The 17,568-nt window shown below is 53.4% G+C and overlaps 5 protein-coding genes across 5 annotated transcripts; 4 read left to right on the top strand and 1 right to left on the bottom strand.

Moving 5' to 3' along the window:
- Positions 1-135: 135 nt before the first annotated feature.
- Positions 136-933, top strand: CLUP02_16896 (deoxyribose-phosphate aldolase; the record flags this gene model as incomplete). Its single annotated transcript, XM_049295814.1, has 2 exons — positions 136-546; positions 667-933. The coding sequence occupies 2 exons, from the start codon at positions 136-138 to the stop codon at positions 931-933; spliced, it is 678 nt and encodes a 225-aa protein (XP_049152961.1).
- Positions 934-2,260: 1,327 nt separating this feature from the next.
- Positions 2,261-10,365, top strand: CLUP02_16895 (alpha-xylosidase; the record flags this gene model as incomplete). The annotated part of the gene is made up of 9 exons (XM_049295813.1): positions 2,261-3,992; positions 4,657-5,580; positions 5,637-6,771; positions 6,841-6,907; positions 7,187-7,193; positions 7,481-7,574; positions 7,727-8,909; positions 9,127-9,268; positions 9,335-10,365. The coding sequence occupies 9 exons, from the start codon at positions 2,261-2,263 to the stop codon at positions 10,363-10,365; spliced, it is 6,315 nt and encodes a 2,104-aa protein (XP_049152960.1).
- A 513-nt stretch (positions 10,366-10,878) lies between these two features.
- Positions 10,879-12,495, top strand: CLUP02_16894 (maltose permease MAL31; the record flags this gene model as incomplete). Its single annotated transcript, XM_049295812.1, has 1 exon — positions 10,879-12,495. The coding sequence occupies one exon, from the start codon at positions 10,879-10,881 to the stop codon at positions 12,493-12,495; it is 1,617 nt and encodes a 538-aa protein (XP_049152959.1).
- A 976-nt stretch (positions 12,496-13,471) lies between these two features.
- CLUP02_16893 (uncharacterized protein) lies at positions 13,472-14,960 on the top strand (the record flags this gene model as incomplete). Its single annotated transcript, XM_049295811.1, has 3 exons — positions 13,472-14,070; positions 14,124-14,832; positions 14,901-14,960. 3 exons carry the CDS (start codon positions 13,472-13,474, stop codon positions 14,958-14,960), a joined length of 1,368 nt encoding a protein of 455 aa, XP_049152958.1.
- Positions 14,961-15,379: 419 nt separating this feature from the next.
- CLUP02_16892 (FAD binding domain-containing protein) lies at positions 15,380-17,151 on the bottom strand (the record flags this gene model as incomplete). Its single annotated transcript, XM_049295810.1, has 2 exons — positions 15,380-16,814; positions 16,874-17,151. The coding sequence occupies 2 exons, from the start codon at positions 17,149-17,151 to the stop codon at positions 15,380-15,382; spliced, it is 1,713 nt and encodes a 570-aa protein (XP_049152957.1).
- Between the last annotated feature and the right edge of the window lie 417 nt (positions 17,152-17,568).

The following is a 17,568-nucleotide window of genomic DNA, read 5'->3' as shown; positions in this document are numbered from 1 at the left end:
ATCCGTGACAACAGCTCGAGCCGGTTAGTCTCTGTTACTTTTTTTCGCAATCGCCATCTTCCTTTTCAACTTCCATCGTTGGCACCTCTTTTCCCAATATTGATCTCGATCTTTGAATCCAACTCAACTACAAAAATGGCCGCCCCAACTACCAACACCATCACTGTCACCCTTCAGCAGGTCGCCAAGATGATTGATCACTCCCTACTTCACCCTACCATGACCGACGCCGATATTCTAGAAGGCTTGCGCATCTCCAAGAAGTACGGCGTTGCCACGGCATGCGTGAAGCCGTATCTGATTCCCCTCGCCAAAAAGGAACTTCAGGGTAGCGGCGTGCTGGTCTGCCCTGTCATCGGCTTCCCACACGGTAACAGTACCACCGAAGTCAAGGTCTTTGAAGCCAACCAGGCGGCTGCCGCCGGTGGCAAAGAGATTGACATGGTCGTCAATATCGGCAAAGTTCTCGGTGGCGAGTGGACCTATGTTGCTGAAGAAATTCGCCAAATCAACGATGTCGTCGTCAAGCATGGCGCAATACTCAAAGTTATTTTTGAGAACGACTATCTCCAAGAGGAGCACATTATCCGACTGTGTGAAATCTGTTCCGATGTTGGCGTCGCATTTGTCAAGACCTCGACTGGGTAATACGGCTTTGTGAAGCAGCCCAATGGCTTGTACACTTACAACGGAGCCACTGTTCCGCATCTGAAGCTTATGAGGGAGCACTCGAAGCCCGAGGTCCAAGTAAAGGCTGCTGGAGGCATTCGGACGCTGGATGATCTGCTTCACGTCATGTCGCTTGGGGTCACCCGAATTGGTGCCACTGCTACCGCTGGGATCATGGAGGCTGCAGTTGCGCGTGGAATCACGGATCAGCCGACTGAGGTAGAGTTTAAGCCCATCAGCGGGCCATCGGTAGGAGGCTACTGAGTCACGCCATAGTGTAGCAACTTCTTACACCTGATGTAAGAACAAATATAGGCTAAATAGAGAGGTATTCAGCTACGTTGAATTTAGCATCTTTCGTGTTATGTTGGAGTAAGTCCTTTCATGTCATCTGACAACTTCCTCTGGCGATAGTTTGCCTCATCCACATGACGAGTGGAAGTTAGCCTGTTGGCCAAAAGTCATGTCCGTTGAGATGTCTTGAAGGGTGCAAACATCGACTATCAACGTCTTCTCTACGGATTTACCGTATCTCGGAGCTCTCATAAGAAAATGAGAATAATCATAAATAGCCATTTTTGCCAAGTTCTTGCATTTGCTGGGGTAGAAATGCTAGCTGGATACCTATTCGGAACGGCGTGTTGGTCAGATGCTTGACCGGAATGAATTACCGTAAAAGGTCTAGCGTCTTGCTAACTTGAGACTTTCTTTCCGGTGGAACTTTCTGTTCTGCCCCGTACAACCTCCGACTCACATCTACACGTCAACAACATTTTGCGCATCAAATCGAGCCCACTTTCAGCAATGAACAGGTCGGAGGATACAATACCCATGGAGTCGAATAGACCGAGGAGAAAGGTTGCAGCCGCATGCCAACGCTGTCGAAAGCAAAAGTTGAAGGTAGGCTGCCCAATCCTATGTGCCCATTCTTTCAAGCCCGGCAGTGTTGTTTTACATCATCTAACGGGATGGACCAGTGCGATACTGAACGTCCCTGTACTCTGTGTACCAGAGCCGGAGTGAATTGCATCAATGATAAACCTAGCGTGTGGAGGGTCCAGGGGCCCAACATCACCCCGTCACGGACTCGGAAGGGAGACAGGGTGCCAGGCATTGGCAGGTCTCGTCCAGCGAAACGGGACCGTCGAGCAACCGGAACGGAGGAAACCGCTGAGGAAAGCACTTCTCCCCTTGTGGTGGCTACCATGCCACCCTTGATACTTTCATCGGAACGCCAGTCACTTCCCGATGAATCAAGTCCCGCACCCGCTCCTCGGGCATCTTCGGAACAGGTTACCTCTAGTAGACCATGGTCAACAAACTCGGCTGCGGTCAGCTTCTTAGACGAGGTAATTATTCTCAAAGATCCCTACTACGATGGAAGTTAGACCTGACTTGGATCCTGAGCAAGGCATTCCAACACCACGACATACACACGCCGGACGAAGCAGATACTTCCGCCTTCGCAGCTACTGAGTGGACTTCGCGAGGTACCCATGAAGACGCCCGAGAAGTCAGTGCTTCCGTCCCGTCATTAGCTCGACCCCTTTCCCAACAGCGTATTCGATCTATCTCACGGCATCATGGCGCCATGAGCGCAGCCCAAAGAGACTTTCTTTCCGTCTTGCCAGCACAAGCCCCTGTGGCAGTGCTTGTCAACATTTACTTTGAGAAGATCCATTGGTTCATGATGATATTCTTCACAAGCGAGTTTCGAGCCCGAGTTCAAGAGCTTCATATTGCTGCACCACCGGGATCTCCACCAAGAAAAGCGAATCCCGGTATACTTGGTCTCGTGCTTGCTGTCTGCTTAACTAGCCTCCGCTACGCCAGCCCCGAGCAGCACTCTCAACTCGTTGCGCTTGGCGTTGATCCAGATTCATTGCAAGAAAACATATTGGCGACGTTGAAGGTGAGATTCCTCGACGTTGTCTCCCTGGGATCCATCGAGGCTGTGCAGATGTGCATCTTGTTAGGAAGTTTCTATCTGTACCACGGGGAACCCGAGCTTGCCTGGCCCATTTGCGGGAGCGGTTTGCGTATCGCCCAAGCTCTCAAACTTCATCAAAGACACAAAGATGAAGATGAGCCCTCAACCGTACCCGACGTTGACAACCCGATCCACAGGGCAGCTGAGACACGCAAAAGATGCTGGTGGGCTATCTATGAGATTGAGACCTTCTGCTCGATGCTGTATGGCTTTCCTCTTAGCATCGTTGACGAGGATTGCAACGTCGAAGTACCCGAACAATATCCTTTGCGATCAAAAGATGCGTCTTGGGAGTCCATAAGATGGAAGTCGACCGGAAAAGCTACTGTACTCTCATACAAGGTGTCGATGGCACAGCTGTCGATTATTGTAAAAAGGGCGCTGTCGGAGCTCTACGGGAACCGGAAGCAGCCCAACAGCAACGAGCTCGGTGCAAGACCCGAAGGTCCATTAGTCCAGCGTCTCATAAATACAGTCACTAGCTTGGACCATCAGATCCGTCAGTGGCACGACCATCTTCCGCAAGAGTTGGTCTTCAAAGAAGATGAGGTTGCAATCGCAGCTGACTGGCCCGGAGGCTCGAATCATTCTCTGAGGCCAGAACATCATCAGCACACTTTCCGCATCCAGGGACTGGCACTCAAACTCGCATACGAGAACGCTAGAATACTGGTCCACAGGCCCTTACTAGCCTACAAAGCGATGAAGAAGATCAATACGACCGAGGGTTCGGATTTCCGTTCAATCGGAGAGAATGATCCGCTCCAGCGCTCGGTGCGAAGTTGCCGAGACGCGGCCTTGCAGATTGCCAACATTGGCTGCACGCCGCACTTCAAAGAGGTGATTGACACATACGCGTTGTCATTTGTCGCGCTACATCTGTTTACTGCCGGTGTTACACTCTCCATCATGACGGGACTGGACCCATTGAGCCGGGAGGCCTATGACTCCAAAATGGGCCTTCGAAAATTGATGGAGATGCATTCTCAACTCAAGTCCAAGTCTGTTGTCGCCGAGCAGGGACTGAACATTCTCACGAAACTGATGAAGCTAGTCATGACTAAGGAGATGGAAAGAATGCTTCACTTGGATATTCCCCCACCAACAGAAACCGACCAAAATGGAAGAGACATCGAAACAAGGGCTAGCTTTAATGCCATTGAAGTCACTGGCCAGAGCCCCAACAGGATTCCCATAGACTCAAACAGCAACATCAACCAGATCACACTACAGCAAAGTCCGCCGGCGGCTGACTTAGTAGAGGATGCCACAGCGAGCCTAAGCTTCAGCGAGGACCCAATCATAACACAAGCGCTCTCGGAATTCGAGCAGAGTAAGGCCAAGTCCCCCAAAGAGATTTCTTTAGCTAACCTTAGTTTTAGTCATGATGTATGATATCAATGGTGTCGGGGAGGGAGACCCGGTGGAGTTCAGCGAGTACCTCACTGAGAGTTGTTTCGGGAGACAGGATCAGGGATGGATATGGAACCAAGGACACTCGTTTGCGAGCTAGTCATTAGTTTGGACCAACTTCTGAGGTACAATTGAAATTTCTGGCTTGTCCTGGTCTGAATGATATCTGCCGGTATTGCCTACCCGGTTTAGTTCTCTGGAGAATCGCGGGGTTCGTCTCCCCACCGGAGCTCGAGCCTGCCTTGCTCCGGCGGGGTAACAAGACTGACGAACCCAGCCGGCCTAGTGATTCTTCGTGGTGAAAGCGCAACCTTAACTTCAGTAACCCCGCTGGCCCGTCTACTCGACGAACTCCGGTGGAGAAGCTTCCAAGAATTGGGTCATCATGAGAACGGATGTTCTTGTCGCCGATGATCAGGCGCCGGCGTGAAGTCCGTTGGAGGAGGACCACCGATGAGTTTCCGGATAGAACGATAAATCGAAGCTTGTGAGGAGGTTCTTATCTCTGGCTTTTTATTGACCTCGAGCTTTCGTGTTCTCTGGTCATCTACCAGTTCTTGATCAATTGTTACCCCTGGTCCTAGGGCGCGTCCATTTCATCAGGAAACCAGTCGCAATATCCGCCATGATTCACCACAAGGACGGCCTTCTGATCTATCAATATGATGGTGAACAAGTGTGGATCCAGCCATGGGGTCCAGATGCCTTCCGAGTCCGAGCTACCAAGGCTCATGTGATGCCCGCTGAGGCATGGGCCTTAGAAGAAGAGCCAAAGCAGGTCAAATCAGAGATCTCACTCGCCGAAGACGGCTCAGCCAGCATACAAAACGGGAAGGCAAAGGCATTCGTGAGCAAGCGGGGGAAGATTACCATCTACAACGCCGACGATGTCGTCGTCCTCGAAGAGTACGCCCGGAACCGTCGCGACCTGCTCGACGCCAAATGCAGCGCCATTGAGGTTGAGGCCCGCGAGTTCAAACCTCTTCGGGGCGGCGACTATCACCTCACAATGCGCTTGGAGAGCCAGCGACCTGACGAGAAGATATTTGGGATGGGCCAGTATCAGCAACCCTTCCTGGACCTCAAGGGCCTCGACCTCGAGCTGGCACACCGCAACTCGCAGGCCAGTGTGCCCTTCGCGTTGTCTTCTCTAGGCTACGGGATCCTTTGGAACAATCCCTCCATCGGCCGCGTTGTTTTTGGAAAGAATACGACTGCCTTTGAGGCGTACTCTACCAACATTCTGGATTACTGGGTCGTGGTCGGTGACACGCCCGCCGATATCGTGCAGCTTTACGCAAACGTGACTGGCAAAGCTCCCATGATGCCAGAACACGGCCTGGGCTTCTGGCAGTGTAAACTCCGGTACGAGACCCAAGAGGAGCTTCTTGAGGTCGCCCGGGAATACCGCCGTCGGGAACTTCCCCTTGATCTCATCGTTATCGACTTCTTCCATTGGCCGTTGCAAGGCCAGTGGAAGTTTGACCCTCAATATTGGCCCGATCCAGGTAAGGACAGCTCACTGGCCTTTCATGTCTGTCACAGCAACTAATTCGAAGTCTAGATGCCATGATCCAAGAGCTCCGCGAGTTGAACGTTGAGCTCATGGTCTCAATCTGGCCAACAGTGGATCAGAGATCGTCAAACTTCCAAGAGATGCTCGAGCAAGGATTCCTCGTCCGCACCGAGAGAGGTGTCCGCACCAACTTTGAGTTCGAAGGTTCTACCGTGTACTACGATCCCACCAACCCGGGGGCTCGTAAGTACGTCTGGAACAAGGCCAAGCAGAACTACTTCTCAAAGGGCATCAAGACATTCTGGCTTGACCAAGCCGAGCCAGAGTATTCCGTCTACGACTTTGAAAATTACCGCTACTTCCTCGGCCCGAACCTTTCCGTCGGCAATATCTATCCCAAAGAGTACGCCCGAACGTTTTTCGACGGTCAGAAGGAGGCCGGCCAGAAGAATATCGTCAACTTGCTACGCTGCGCATGGGCCGGAAGTCAAAAGTACGGCGCGCTCGTCTGGAGCGGCGATATCGCGTCTTCGTGGGGTAGCTTCCGTAACCAGCTGGCAGCCGGACTGAACATGGGTATTGCAGGATTGCCCTGGTGGACGACCGACATTGGAGGATTCCACGGCGGCAACCCCGAAGACGAGGCCTTCCGTGAGCTCTTTGTGCGGTGGTTCCAATGGGGCGCGTTCTGCCCCGTGATGAGACTGCACGGCGACCGAGAACCGAAGCCGGGCGGCTTGGCTTCGAGCAGTGGAGCGGCCAACGAGGTCTGGTCGTATGGCCCGGCGGTGTATGACATCTGCCAAAAGTATCTCTTCATCCGCGAAAAGTTGAGAGACTACACGCGGAGGCTGATGGCTGAGGCCCACGAACATGGGTCGCCCGTGATCCGATCGCTGTTTTACGAGTTCCCGGGAGATGAGAGGTGCTGGCAGCTTGGGGCCGAGCAGTACATGTATGGCGATGCCTATCTTTGCTGCCCCATTGTCAATCCCGGCATCACCAAGGCCAAAGTCTATCTGCCGAAGTTGGATGGTGGAGAGCGATGGACAACTCTTCCTCACGAGGGCTCTGAGGAGCAAGACTTTGAGGGCGGACAGGAGATTGAGATCGAGTGCCCTCTAGACTGGATGCCAGTGTTTGTTAGAAAGTCAAAGGCAGAAGTCGTTCTGCAGAAAACAGAGTAGGATAGATCTTAGTTGAATAGAGACTCGAGACGCCGAGTACTGGTGCTAAAACTGACAAGGTCAAGATTCACCGTCACATTCGGGGCTGTCTTCCTGTTGGCCACCATGTTTTTGGAGAGTTACAGCGGAATAGTAAGAGAAACGGCATAAGCTACAGGGGTCATATGCCGCTCAAATGAACGGTGTTCCTCCTTACCCCGCGTGCGGCTAGTCACCGCGGAACTCATCTCATCTCGCGCTCCTCGGGGTAAACACGCCACTGCCCAATTGTCTTTAGTGCATGCTCCCCGCCTTATTTTCAAACAATACGACACTAATCAGCAGGTTTCGATGCTCATTCCTTTTCTCTTTCCATCGCTCTCAGTGATCCAGCATGATGCGCTCACTCGCTGAACATGACACTGTGTCTAGTTCATAAGTAAGATGAAAGCATAATGGCAGAGACGGAACAGACCGGCAACGAGCGGACAGGCTCAACGTCCGATAGCGAGGAAGTCATCGCGGTCGCAAATCCAACGGTTGATGCTCCAGTGTTCAAATGCGATTACTGTGGGAGCACCTTTGGCCGCCAGGAGCATCTCACTCGGCACAAGCGATCGCACACGAGAGAAAAGCCTTTTTCATGCTCGGCATGCGGCAAGAGCTTCTCCCGATTGTACGTTCTCATTATTTTCTCACTAATCTCATGCACTAATGCAAGTATAGAGATGTTCTCACTCGTCATGCGACCTCGCATGATGAGGTCGCAAGCGAGTCTCGGCGGCCCGTGGCATCTTCCAGGGCATGTCAGGCTTGCGCTGTAAGCCGTTCACGCTGCTCAAAAGAGAGCCCCTGTCGTCGCTGTACGGGTAAAGGTCTCGAGTGCAAATATCCATCTGGCCGCCGCCGAGGTCCTCGTACAGCAGTACGGTCTCCGGATGAGAATACTGCTCCCGGAGACAGACATGATAGTCAGGGAGAGGTCATGGAGTATGCCGACCCAGCACAAGTTCCACAACCTCCAGGGATGGCCGAGATACCATTCCCGACTCCGAATCACGCGTCAGAAAGGCGCGCAGTCGAAACCTCGTGGACTCTTCCGCAAGTCCCAGGAGACAACGATCAGGCTTTCCCAGTCAACAACTGCGAAGTAGGTTATGGGATAAATCCCATAGACAACTTCATTCAGAACGAGGAATTTCCCGAGCAATCTGCTGGTATTTCGGCCATCAACTGGCTTTCTCCTCAATATTATTCAGATTTTGATTGGGGCATCATGTCTTCTGTGAACGAGAGAGAAGCCTTCTCGGCCAACCTAGACGGCGTACAAACCGTCATGAATGCCTATGAGGCCGTACGACAAGGGCCCTGGCTGAACCTCCTCAACAGTCAGCCAGTCCAGACTTCGAATGCCGCACTTCCACCAGCATCAGCACACCAGCTCAATCCACCAGGGATAACGCCCAGGAGTAGACCCAACGGAAGCACGACTGGATCCGTTGAATCATCATCCACCACGGCGACTTACTATGTTGATGGTGCCCCATCTAGGGCACCCTTTAAAGGTCGCCCGTCGCAAAGAAGTCTAGTATTGGATAATGCAGCGAGGCCCGATGATGACACTCCGACTCCCAGCACAGCGGTTCCAGGCACCTCCAAAGAAGTTGATGATGGGACAGGGCTTGATCTATCTGTACAGGCCTACGATAACCTTCTGCAACACATCAGCGTCGAACCTTTTCTTCAAGGCCGCAGCGCGACACCGCTTCCATCCATAGCTCACGCTCGAGTTTATTTCCGATTGTACTTTCAACATTTCCACCCCGCTTATAACTTCCTGCAGAAACCAACCGACTTCTACCATGAGCCGGCGAATTGGCCTCTTCTGTTGGCCGTCTGTGCAATTGGCTCGGTCTACTCCCGAGGCGAGACCAATCTCGGCTTGAGAGACCTGTTTCTTCAATTTTTGGAAAGCGCTGTGCGATTTTACATCTCAACGGGTGCCCTGGATGATGTGGCAGGATCTTCTCAAGTGTCACTGATAAGCCCCGGGGAAGATTCAATGGGTCTAGTCATCGCTCAAATGTCTATCCTCTGGTTGATATACGACCTGCACAACGGTGTCCGCGGCGATCGCTACGATTTGGCATTCCTAGTACGGCACTTCTTGATCAATGCCTGTCGGAAGATGGACTTACTAGGTATACGAGAAGACTTGCCACAGGTAGCGCAACACGCGGATGGATCAAGTGCTCATAGGAGTTGGTTGGACCGTGAGTCCAGACTGAGAACAGGTCTCATGATATGGGTACGTGCAAGCCGCCAACTTTGCTTCACAGAGCCCATAGACTGACGTGGCATCCGTGCTCTAGATCCTCGATGTTATTATATTCCTAGAGAGAGGCCAAGATGTATTGCTCAAGCTGGGCGATGCAAAAGGCCAGATGCCCTGTCTTGATTCTATCTGGGACCAACCTACTGCTAAGAAACTGGGACAGCAGCAATCTAAGCCAGGTGTGTAACTCTACCCACCAAAATCATCAGGGCGCCATTTAGGCTCACACATTGAGGGTCCCCTAGTGACTATACCTGAGGCCATGGAAATGCTTTACATGGAGAAGAGGCTGCCACCGAACCTGGGTGACTTTAGCACCATGGTGCTCACGTACGCTATCATCAGGCGTACCAAGGAGGCTATCTACCACAACCAGATCAGGCTCAATTCATGGACGCCGACAGCCGACGTCCAGAAGTGTGGTCCTGGCGATACCGTCGAAGAGACTTGGCCCCCTTCGCTGCCTATCCTATCGAGGTGGCGGAACAGCGCCTGCGACTCTCTCGACCTCCTCCACTGGAACGCTAACGCTATTATCGCCAAAGCCAGTGGATGGGAGCATCCCGTCATCTTACATCTCCACCTCTCTCGCCTCGTCCTTCTCGCTCCGATAACTCACTTACAGACACTAGCTGCTGCCGCCTCGGCGCGAGCATCCTCCCGCAACGTCGACAATTCCAAAGTCGAAAAGGCGAGATCTCTCGTCGCCCAGTGGGCTCTGCGTGATCAGTACAAAGCCAGACTATCGGTCGTTCATGCCGGGGCAATGCTTTGGCACATCCGTCGTTATAGTGTGGGCAACTTTCTCGAGCCCTTTGGCATATTCGCTGCAACATTGGTGGTTTGGGCGTACAGTACAATGATGCTGTTCATGAGGCGGCACCAGAACCCGAGGTCTCACTTGGCCAGTGACGGCCCTGGCCAGCAAGATAGCCCGATGGAGGCAGTGGCGGAAGTTGAAGAGGACCCGGAGCCCAGCTTCCTCCACCTCGACCGGCCATGTGACGACGAGATGGTGCAGACTTATGTGAGGCTAGGCCATAAGATGGCGGGCCACATGGCCAAGGTAGGTGATATCTGCAATGATGGGGCCCCTCGGAAGATTCTCAAAGAAGGGATGCAGATGCTCAAGGGGAGACCGGAGCTGAACGGAGACGCAGCAAGCAGCGTCGGGAGCGGAGGTACAAGCGAGAATGGCAGGGGATACTCGGTCTGGGGAGTGGAACGAACATACGCCGATCTCCTGGACTCGCTTGTTCAGTCCACCTCGGACTAGGCTATCCTTTCTCGGGAGCGGGCGATGGACTCTCCACCGGAGTCGTCAGCCCGGTATAGCCATGGATCGGGTGGTTATTCTAGTGGGAAGTTTGGAAACTCCGGCGGGGGTGGAGACATCATGCCATAAATGGCAAAGACAATTACCCAAACAAGCCATCAGATGGCACGACGTCCCCTTTGTGCCGGGATGGCTAATGACCACAAACTCTCTCTCCGCATGTTACCCCGGATCTTCGACTGACAACATGCGGGGACAATGTGTATTCCACGCTGTGGGATACCGTCCCTACGAAGCTGACAGTGACCGGAAACAATATCCTGCTGGCGTTACATGCGTCTCTATATCATGTCTATATTCTCCACCATCTCCGAACCTCGCTTGTCGATCATCTTCACGACGACGCTGATACTTGTACTGTAACACGTTGGTGAAAGTTCGAAGCTATCACCAACTCTCGTTGTCTGCCATTTACCTTCGGTTTCAGAATCAAGTCATTCATTAGCCGCCACAATGGGCACCACCAAAGAAGAGCCGCTCGAGATCGGTCAGCTCGAGCATGCTCCCACCGGAGACTATGCCATCAAAGACCTGGCCATGACCAAGCAGGCCGCAGACGACGAGCACAAGCTTGGCTTCATGGAGGCTATCCGCCGCTATCCCAAGGCTGCCATGTGGTCTGTCCTTATCTCTGCCGCCATCATCATGGAAGGCTATGACATCGTCCTCATCTCGTCCTTCTTTGCTCAGCCCGCTTTCAAACGACACTACGGCGAGTATCTCCCCAGCAAGGGCACATACGAGATCACGGCATCCTGGCAGAATGGGTTGAGCAATGCGGTCAGTGTCGGTACAATTATCGGCGCTTTCGCAAATGGATACTTCACCCATCGCTTCGGGTACCGAAAGGTTCTTCTCGCGTCCTTGGCTAGCATCGTCGCCTTTATCTTCATCTCCTTCTTCTCGCCGAACCTCCCCGTCCTCCTCGTCGGCCAGTTCCTCTGCGGTATCCCCTGGGGCGTCTTCGCGACAACCGCTCCAGCTTACGCCTCCGAAGTCTGCCCGATGGCACTGCGCGGCTACCTCACCGTCTTCGTCAACCTCTGTTGGGCCCTCGGCCAGCTGATTTCAGCCGGCGTTCAGGCAGGATTCTCCGATGGCAGCAACCAGTGGTCCTACCGCGTGCCGTTTGCGATTCAATGGGTCTGGCCGCTTCCGCTTTTCGCCGTCTTGTGGTTCGCGCCCGAGTCCCCATGGCATTTTGTCCGCCTCGGCGATTTCGAGCAAGCCGAGAAGTCCGTCCTCCGTCTCGGATCCGCGTCCGAAGCCGTCAACTCGAAGCAGAAGGTTGCCATGATGATTCATACCAACGAGATTGAGCAGCAGATGGACGACGGAACCTCCTATCTCGATTGCTTCCGCGGCGTTGACCTCCGGAGAACCGAGATCGCCTGCATGGCATTTGCTGCGCAGCCTTTCTGCGGCTCCGCAATGGGAGGTACTCCCACCTACTTCTTCGTTCAAGCCGGCTTGCCAGAGTCGATCTCGTTTCGTATGTCAGTCGGTGGCCTCGGGATTGCCTCTGTCGGTACCATCGTATCATGGGGACTTCTTGGTCGCTTTGGTCGTCGCACGCTATATCTATGGGGTCTTGGAGCATTGGCTCTGATCCTTCTCGTCGTCGGTGCCATCAGCGCCGGCGCTCCTAACTCGGATGGTGCGAACTACGCTCAGGCTGGCATGATGCTGGGTTGGCTCGGTGTCTACTATCTCACCGTGGGACCTATCTGTTATGCCATCATCTCCGAGGTTTCCTCGACTCGTCTCCGCAACAAGAGTGTTTGCCTCAGCCGCATTGCCTACTACATTGCTCAGATTGTCTGTAATGTCATCAACCCTTACATGCTCAACCCAACGGCCGGTGACTGGAGAGGAAAGACGGGATTCTTTTGGGGAGGTTGCGCTTTTGTCTTCTTCATTTGGACTTTCTTCCGTCTCCCTGAGACGAAGGACAAGACCTTTGAGGAATTAGACATTCTCTTTGCAAGGCGCGTCAAGGCATCCAAGTTCGCATCTTACAGGGTCGATGCTTATGCCAGTGGCGACGAAGTCCTGGCCAAAGAAGGCTGAGTTCTCGTCCACGCCACTGATTCCGTCCTTCTAGAGTAGGGCATTTGGAATCATACCTTCGTTAAGAATCTTTACTTTCGCAGTCGGACCTAATAGATGGATGTTGTTACTATTACAACTTTACTTGAGAATACCATCCTATATAAACTACTGAATCAATCACTACTAGTAATGCAGCTAAAAGTCAACTTGTTTTGCCATAGCGAGAACACTCGAGTAATAACTCATGCCTTAAATACTTAGTTATGATCAAGAGCCTAAGTTCCTTCCTTCTTGTTTCTAGGGTTTAGTACCGTCGCCATGTCGTGTTATCACTTCAATTCCTTTCCTTCGTACAGCAAGTACTCAAGCCATCTAAGGCACTTGGTCCAGTGATGTAAGTTGACCCATTAGCTAGATTGGGGTTCTAGATGCAATTTACCACCTGATGCTTTTCATGGACTTGAATACCCTAGCATCGGGTTCCAAATGTGAAGCTCCGTAATCATCTCACATGGCTGCGGTAAATGATGATCTGCATTCACGATGGCGGCAAGTAAAGATTCGGTAGCAGACGCGACGCGTCTTCCGGGCTGGGCTTTTTTCCCCGTCTGTGATCCTATTGTGAACCCCGCAGAAGTGTCGCAATTCCCGGTGGAGGAGGATCAACGTCGTGCTGATAATGGATGTTCTCACCCGCTCTTAGCCTCTTCCCCGCGAATTGTGAACGAGCTCTTGCAGCTTCACCTTGGCATGCGGGGAATTGGAGGATAGCGTCAAACGTCGCTCAACATGCGCCGATCTGCCGTGCGCAAACATATGTCGAGATGTTTACTCCGGTGGGGTGGCTCATACTCACAATGACTTTTTATCGCGACGAGGCATCGCGATGTGAGTATAATAGTAGGAAGTTTCGTATATGAAAAGATGATTGAAAGCATGCAATCATCAGCCAATTCACCTTGACACGACATCATTCAACCATTTCTTCATTGACATGTCTTTTCTCAAGGCTTTCTCTGCCATTGCAGCTCTTACAGCTGGCCATGTCACTGGTCTGGCAGTAAGACAATCGCCCGCTGGCACCGCAACTGTTGATATCGCGAATCCCAGTGGTCCGGCTAGGTTCCTCGGTTCCGGCTTCATCTACGGGTTCCCCGATAACGGAAGAGAGATTGATACCTCCATACCCGACCACTTTGTTACCGACATCAAGTTCCACGCCAGCCGTGCCGGGGGTGCCCAGATCCTAGCTCCCGGTTGGATCGGCGGAATCGATGGATACCAGCAGCGCTTCGACTCGGCCCTCTCCAACTACCGGACCACGCGCAAGTACGGAGCTGACTTCATCCTATTGCCCCACGACCTCTGGGGTGCCGACGGCGGCCAGGCAGGAGGCTCAATCTTCCCCGGTGACAATGGCAACTGGACAGAGACAGAGCTTTTCCTTCACCATCTTGTTGATGACATCAAGTCTAATAACATGCTCGACGGCCTTGTTTTTGATATCTGGAATGAGCCTGATCTTGACATCTTCTGGGCTCGATCTTGGGATCAGTACCTGGAGTACTATGTCAGGGCTCACAAGATCATCAGGTTAGATAATCTCTCCAAATTCATCGCCTCGATGTAAACTAACATAACTTCAGGGCTGAACTTCCGGGCACTTTGATCAGCGGACCATCAGCCGCCAACGCCCCGGCCGTTGACTTGGATAACTGGAAGGCTTGGATGTCCAAGGTGGCAGCCAATGACGCCATTCCTGACATCTACTCCTGGCATCAAATTGGTGAATGGCAGCGTGAGCCCGACAGAACCGTTGCCGACTTCAAGTCTCTCCAAAGCACCTACAACCTCCCAGACCGCCCAATCGACTTGAACGAGTACGCCTGGCCATCCGAGCAGAACCCTGCCAACGGCGTCTTCTACCTCGCCCAACTTGAACGCCACAACCTCCGCGGTCTCCGCGCCAACTGGGGCGGCGGTTCCGACCTGCACAACTGGATGGCCGACTTGCTCTTCAAGGATGCCAGCGGGGCGTACAAGCCCAATGGAGAGTGGCAGGTGTACAAGTACTACGCCCAGATGACAGGCGAGCGCGTCGCTACCACCGCCTCAGCTGACCGGACGTTTGATGTCTTTGCCACCGTTGAGAACAACAGCGTCAAGATCCTCGCGGGAACTAGGACCGTTCAGAAGAACTACGAGATCAAGGTCTCTGGACTCAGCAGGCTCGGTCTTCCCAGCGACGGTTCCGTCCAAGTCCGCACTCTGCGTTTCGACTGGGCTGGCACCAAGGCTGAGGTTGGAGGACCGGTTGATTTGGGTGTTACCAGCATTTCGTCCGCTTCTGACACCGTAAGTAATCCTTACCCCACATTGACAACCTTCATGCTTGATAGTAATGCTAATTCCTCGTCCTACAGCTTACTATCCTGGTCGAGCCACCTACTAACTCCACCGCATTCGCTTTTGAGCTCGTCTAAGCTTGAGAGGGGCTCTTGCCAGCCTATTTCTTTAACGATTCTGGTCCGCTGAAGGTCCTCGAGGCATCAAAAGGACAGACCCGAATATATGTACCCTTCTCTGTAGATAGATCGATATTATCGTGCTAGTATATAACCAAAAGCTTTCCACACACCCTACAGAAGATAGGCGTTCCAAGATTTGGTGACATGAGACTCATCCATGTCAATCACTGCACGTTTAGTGTGTCCATGGCCAGGCGATAGTATTTTGGCTACCTGAACGCAACCAAATTCAAGCCTGGTATTTCAAATTGAGTGCAGTTGACTCACACGTCAGGTCTGGCCGATGATTGCACATGATCACCGATGAGACTGAGGCAATACATTGACAAACAACGAAAGAGTTACTCAATTACTATGGGGGTATTTCCAACGACTCAAACACGGCACATTCTTCCATTGTCAGCAACGCTCCATGACTCGCTGCCAACGGCGTTGCGAACGTAGAAAAATCCTTCAGGATCCCACTTCTGCTTCAGGCACAAGAGGGACTTGTAGTTGCTGCCGAAGAACTCGGTCTGGAAGTTGGGCTGCTGGAAGTCAGCCTCGTTCATGTAGGCACCACCAGCGGGGGTGAGCGCCTCAATCTCCTTCATAACGACGTTGGTCATGAGGTCCTGGTTGGCAATCATCTCCTCCCAGGGGGCGGTGAAGTTCCAAACAGTGGTCAGGGTGGCGTGGACGAGGGCGTTGCGCCAGGCGGGGGTAACGGAGTTGGTCTCCTTGTTGCCAAACTTGCCAACGTCGGTCCCGACGCCGATGAAGGTGACGCCCTTCTCGGCGACGCTGCGAGAGAAAGAGCCGATGTTGGTGATGTTGTCGCGGGGGATGAGGCGGCCGCCGTACTGGGCAATGCCAACCTGAATATTACCGATGGGCAGAGGGCCGAAGTACTTGTCGTAGTGGTTGTAGTAGCTCTCGTACTCGGTGTAGGTAGTGGTGTAGTTCATCTTGAGAGCGTCGAGACGGGCGACGAAGGGGGCGAGCAGGGTCTTGACCTCAGCGGCGGTCTTGTTGTACGCGTTGAGGGGGGCGATCTGGAAGAAACCGGCGGCGAAGTAGTAGACGACCATGGAGCCGCCGTCGACCATACCGGCAAGCTCCTCGTGGAAAGCATCGATGGCGTTGAAGAATGCAGTGTTGTCGTTGTCGGCAGCCATCATGACGAGAGTAGCACCACCGAACTTGGCATCGGCGTGAGCCTTGACGGTCATGGAGGTGACAACACCCCAGTTACCGGGGCCACCGCCGGAGAGAGCCCAGTAGAGATCAGCATTCTGGGTCTGAGAAGCAGTCAGGAGAGAACCGTTGGCGATGACAACCTGCCACTCCAGGACGTTGTCGGCGCTGAGACCGAAGGAAGTGGACAGAGCACTGTGGCCACCACCCTGTGTGTAACCTCCAGCGATACCGACGGTAGGGCACTCGCCGCCAACAACAGCAAGGCCAGCGTTGTGAGCAGCCTCCATAACGTCGAAGCCCTGGGTGCCGGCACCGACCTTCATGGCCTTGCCGGTGTAGGAGGCGGTGTTCCAGTCAACAACCTCGGTGCTGGTCAGGTGGTGAGTCCAGACGGAGAGGGCTCCGGCTCCGGTGGAGCGACCAAGGTAGTCATGGCCGGTGTTACGGATAATGAAGCGAATGTTGTTCTGAGCGGCGAAGGAGATGGTGGCCGCGATGTGCTCGGGGGTCTTGGCGTCAACGGCGTAGACGACGTAATTGCCCAGAGTACAAGCACGAGACTGCGGTTGGAAGGGGTCGCAGCTCTGGTTGGCGAAGAAGGGAGCCATAATGGAGGAAGAGGATCCCATGCTACATCATCGTTAGTCACTTGATGTCGTCAATATCATGAAGTTGGGATCGGCACTCACTGGATCTCCGCATCCTGCCATTCACTCTGCAGAGTAGCGCAGGTGGCCGCATCGTAGACGGGGTCGTGGCATGGCGCGCCAAGAGGGACAGTCGCGATCAGGTTGCCGCCAACAGTGGTGTTGAGGGCATCCCACTGCGCCGTGGCAGGCCAGCAAGCATCGCCGGGGAAACACTTGCAGTCACCGGCGGCGCGCTCAGTGAAGGCGGTGCCGATTCGGTGGTTCGGAGCAGCGAGGGCCGCACCGGCGAGGGCCGCTTGGAGGACAAAGCTCTTCATCTTGGACTACTTTACTTTGACCTGGTTTGAAAGGGCAAAGGCAATGGCAGCGCAATGTGAGACAAAGATCGACGGCTGGAGGGAGAGAGGGCGGGGGGAGGGGGCAGAGGAAAAGAGAGGGAAATGCCGCTGGACCATTCCATCAAAAGAAAGTTTTTCCTACCGGTGGCCATGGGCATTACTTTTAGTATGCTGCAGGAAGTGTCCTACCCGACCTCCGGGACCACGGCATGGGGGTTTGGAGAGTCCATCTCGACAGGGAGGACGCTTCCCGACTGGGGTTTCGACCGAGATTTGGGGTCCTATAGAAGGCGGACTTCGCCCCCTCAAACTAGTGGAAGTTTGCCGCACTTGTTACCTGTTGCTGATGAATCCGTGTTGCTATCATTCGAGAAGGGAACAATATCGGGAAGAAGC

The sequence above is a fragment of the Colletotrichum lupini genome, chromosome 9, assembly GCF_023278565.1.
Source record: "Colletotrichum lupini chromosome 9, complete sequence".
Lineage (NCBI taxonomy): Eukaryota > Fungi > Ascomycota > Sordariomycetes > Glomerellales > Glomerellaceae > Colletotrichum > Colletotrichum lupini.
This window is presented reverse-complemented; position numbering and strand designations above follow the sequence as displayed.